The sequence below is a fragment of the Frankliniella occidentalis genome, unplaced genomic scaffold (genome assembly GCF_000697945.3).
Source record: "Frankliniella occidentalis isolate FOCC.00 unplaced genomic scaffold, Focc_3.1 Scaffold3027, whole genome shotgun sequence".
Lineage (NCBI taxonomy): Eukaryota > Metazoa > Arthropoda > Insecta > Thysanoptera > Thripidae > Frankliniella > Frankliniella occidentalis.
This window is the reverse complement of record NW_026270096.1, coordinates 1,758-3,925: the sequence shown is the minus strand read 5'-3', so window position 1 is coordinate 3,925 and position 2,168 is coordinate 1,758. Positions and strand designations below refer to the sequence as shown.

Here is a 2,168-nt window from a genome sequence, read left to right as displayed (position 1 = left end):
CCCGGCCCCGCCAGGACCAGCAGCAGACCGCCTTTCCTAGGTGAGTTTATTGAACAGTGCTGCAAATGCCTCCTCACCCCACCTCACCTCCACGATGTGCTCAACCTTGCCGCATCTGCGTGACCGTGTCTTCCAGACGACATCTTACGGCAGTGCGACGTGAAGGATCAGGAGTCGTTGGACAGCTGCCTGTACCACGTCTTGAACAGTATCCGGCCCTTCCTGCCAGAGGGTGAGTACCCGCATGGTCAGAAACGGTGAAGGGTGGCAGAAGGACCTCTTTCTTACGCGGTTTTTGTTGTTTCTACCCGTGTTTTTTACCCGAGGGTCCATGCCCCGGCCGAGTAGGCAACCTGCCCGCATGTGCGAATGCGGTGCAGAAAACTATGAAAAGAGAAAGGGGTCCGTTAGGCCACCCAGTTCGGGCGGGCTTGCGCTTGCCTAATGCCCCTGTCCACGGCGCCTGGCCGAGCGAAGTAGGCAACCCGCCCGCACTCGTGCGTGCGGTACAGCATAACCACCTGGTATGTTCTGAGCGAGCTCTCCGTGGTGACACTAACTCTGCCCTGGCGCAGGCATACCGGAGTGGCACATCCCGCCCCTGGAGCCCATGGTCATCAAGGGCGTCTCGCTCAACCAGGGCGGCGGCAACACCAGAATCAGGGCCATGTTCAAGGACTTGAAGGTCTCCGGGCTGTCGAACTACATCATCACCTACGTCAAGTACGTATAAAATCATGTCAAAAATAATGGCGCCAATTTTGAGCAGTGCATTGCGAAACACAAACATGTCCGTGACACTTAAAAGTAGCCTGGTGACGAATAACGTCAACTACCTGGCCTGGTGTGGCCAGGGTGAAGTGAGGCATCCCGTTACGCGAGTGTGTGTTGTGCACAACTCCTGGCCATGACGCCTATCGGGGCATCTCGTCCATTCTCCCGCTCACCCACGTTCACCCTGTTCCCGCCAAGATCCTCTCTCGCGCCCCAGTGTCGCACCCGATGTCCTATAATCTCCCTCGCCCATTTTGTCTGCCCGTCTTTCCCCCGCTCTCCCTTTTATGGCCGAAGAGACAGTCCACATTGCGCATTGCATGTCTGGCAGACGGCCTGAGAGGCACAATGAGAAATCCATAAACGACATCGAATCGATATCGAATAAACGATATCATTCATCAGACACACTTGTCCATCTCGGCCCCAATTCGGGATTGATTCTATTTCAAAATCGGCAATTTATCTGATACCGATGTCGGTCTGATATCGATTCGAAATCACCGGGCTTGGTCTTGAAAGACCCTGATCGCCAGGTCGTCATATGCAGCAAACAGGACGGGCCATGCGACTTGTCCGGCTAGGACGCGGACTTCCCGGGCAAACATACCACTCCTCTCTTACTTTCGGCTCCGGGCCCCCGGTGTCCTGAGACAATAACAACGGCTTATCTCTATTTACACGAGGGTGGGACCCCTCGCCAAAAAGGGGGGGGGGGGCTCTTTCGCAGTCCATCTCGCGCGCCGATAGCAGGCAAAAAACTACCCCTTTCATGTTTTTGTTTTCCCGCTTAGGTCGTCCCCGGCCGACTACAAGTTCACCATCGGCCTGCAGTTCCCCAAGCTCCACACCAAGGGCGAGTACACGATCTTCGGCAACCTGCTCCTCATTCCCATCAAGGGCCAGGGACCCTTCTGGGCTGACTTCAGTGAGTATTGTCACCGACGTGCGCCTCAAATACTGTTGCACTCTCGGTTCTACGAACGAAGTGGAAACGCGTCATCTTTGATTGCAATTTGCTTTAGAAAACGTGACGGCCGACTCGTACAACTGGTTGGACGTCCAGCACCTCGTGGGGTCCGCGGGCCCCGGCCGCCTGCACCTCTCCCAGACCAAGACCGACTTCGCCATCGACAAGGTGCAGCTCCGCCTGGAGCACCTCTTCAACGACGACGAGTTCCTGGGTGAGTCACGCGGGTGGTGGTGTCGCCCCCAAGAGAAAGGGTGCGGCGAGCGCCAGCGCTTGGGGCCCGGGGGTCTTGGGGGCGGGGCGGAGGCGGAGCTGGCGGAGCCCACACACCATCATCGGACGGCTACGGGGAGCAGCAGGGAATGTCGAGGAAAGGGGGAAGCAGCAGTGCGGGAAGATAAGGCGATAACCGCTCTCTCTGGTC

General features: G+C 57.3%; 1 protein-coding gene across 1 annotated transcript; it reads left to right on the top strand.

The window, feature by feature from the left end:
- Nucleotides 1-6: 6 nt before the first annotated feature.
- On the top strand, nucleotides 7-1,967 carry LOC113202893 (uncharacterized; the record flags this gene model as incomplete). Its single annotated transcript, XM_052276464.1, has 5 exons — nucleotides 7-40; nucleotides 137-232; nucleotides 576-723; nucleotides 1,569-1,702; nucleotides 1,800-1,967. Coding segments are annotated over 5 exons (580 nt in total), but the record flags the coding sequence as incomplete, so codon positions are not given.
- Between the last annotated feature and the right edge of the window lie 201 nt (nucleotides 1,968-2,168).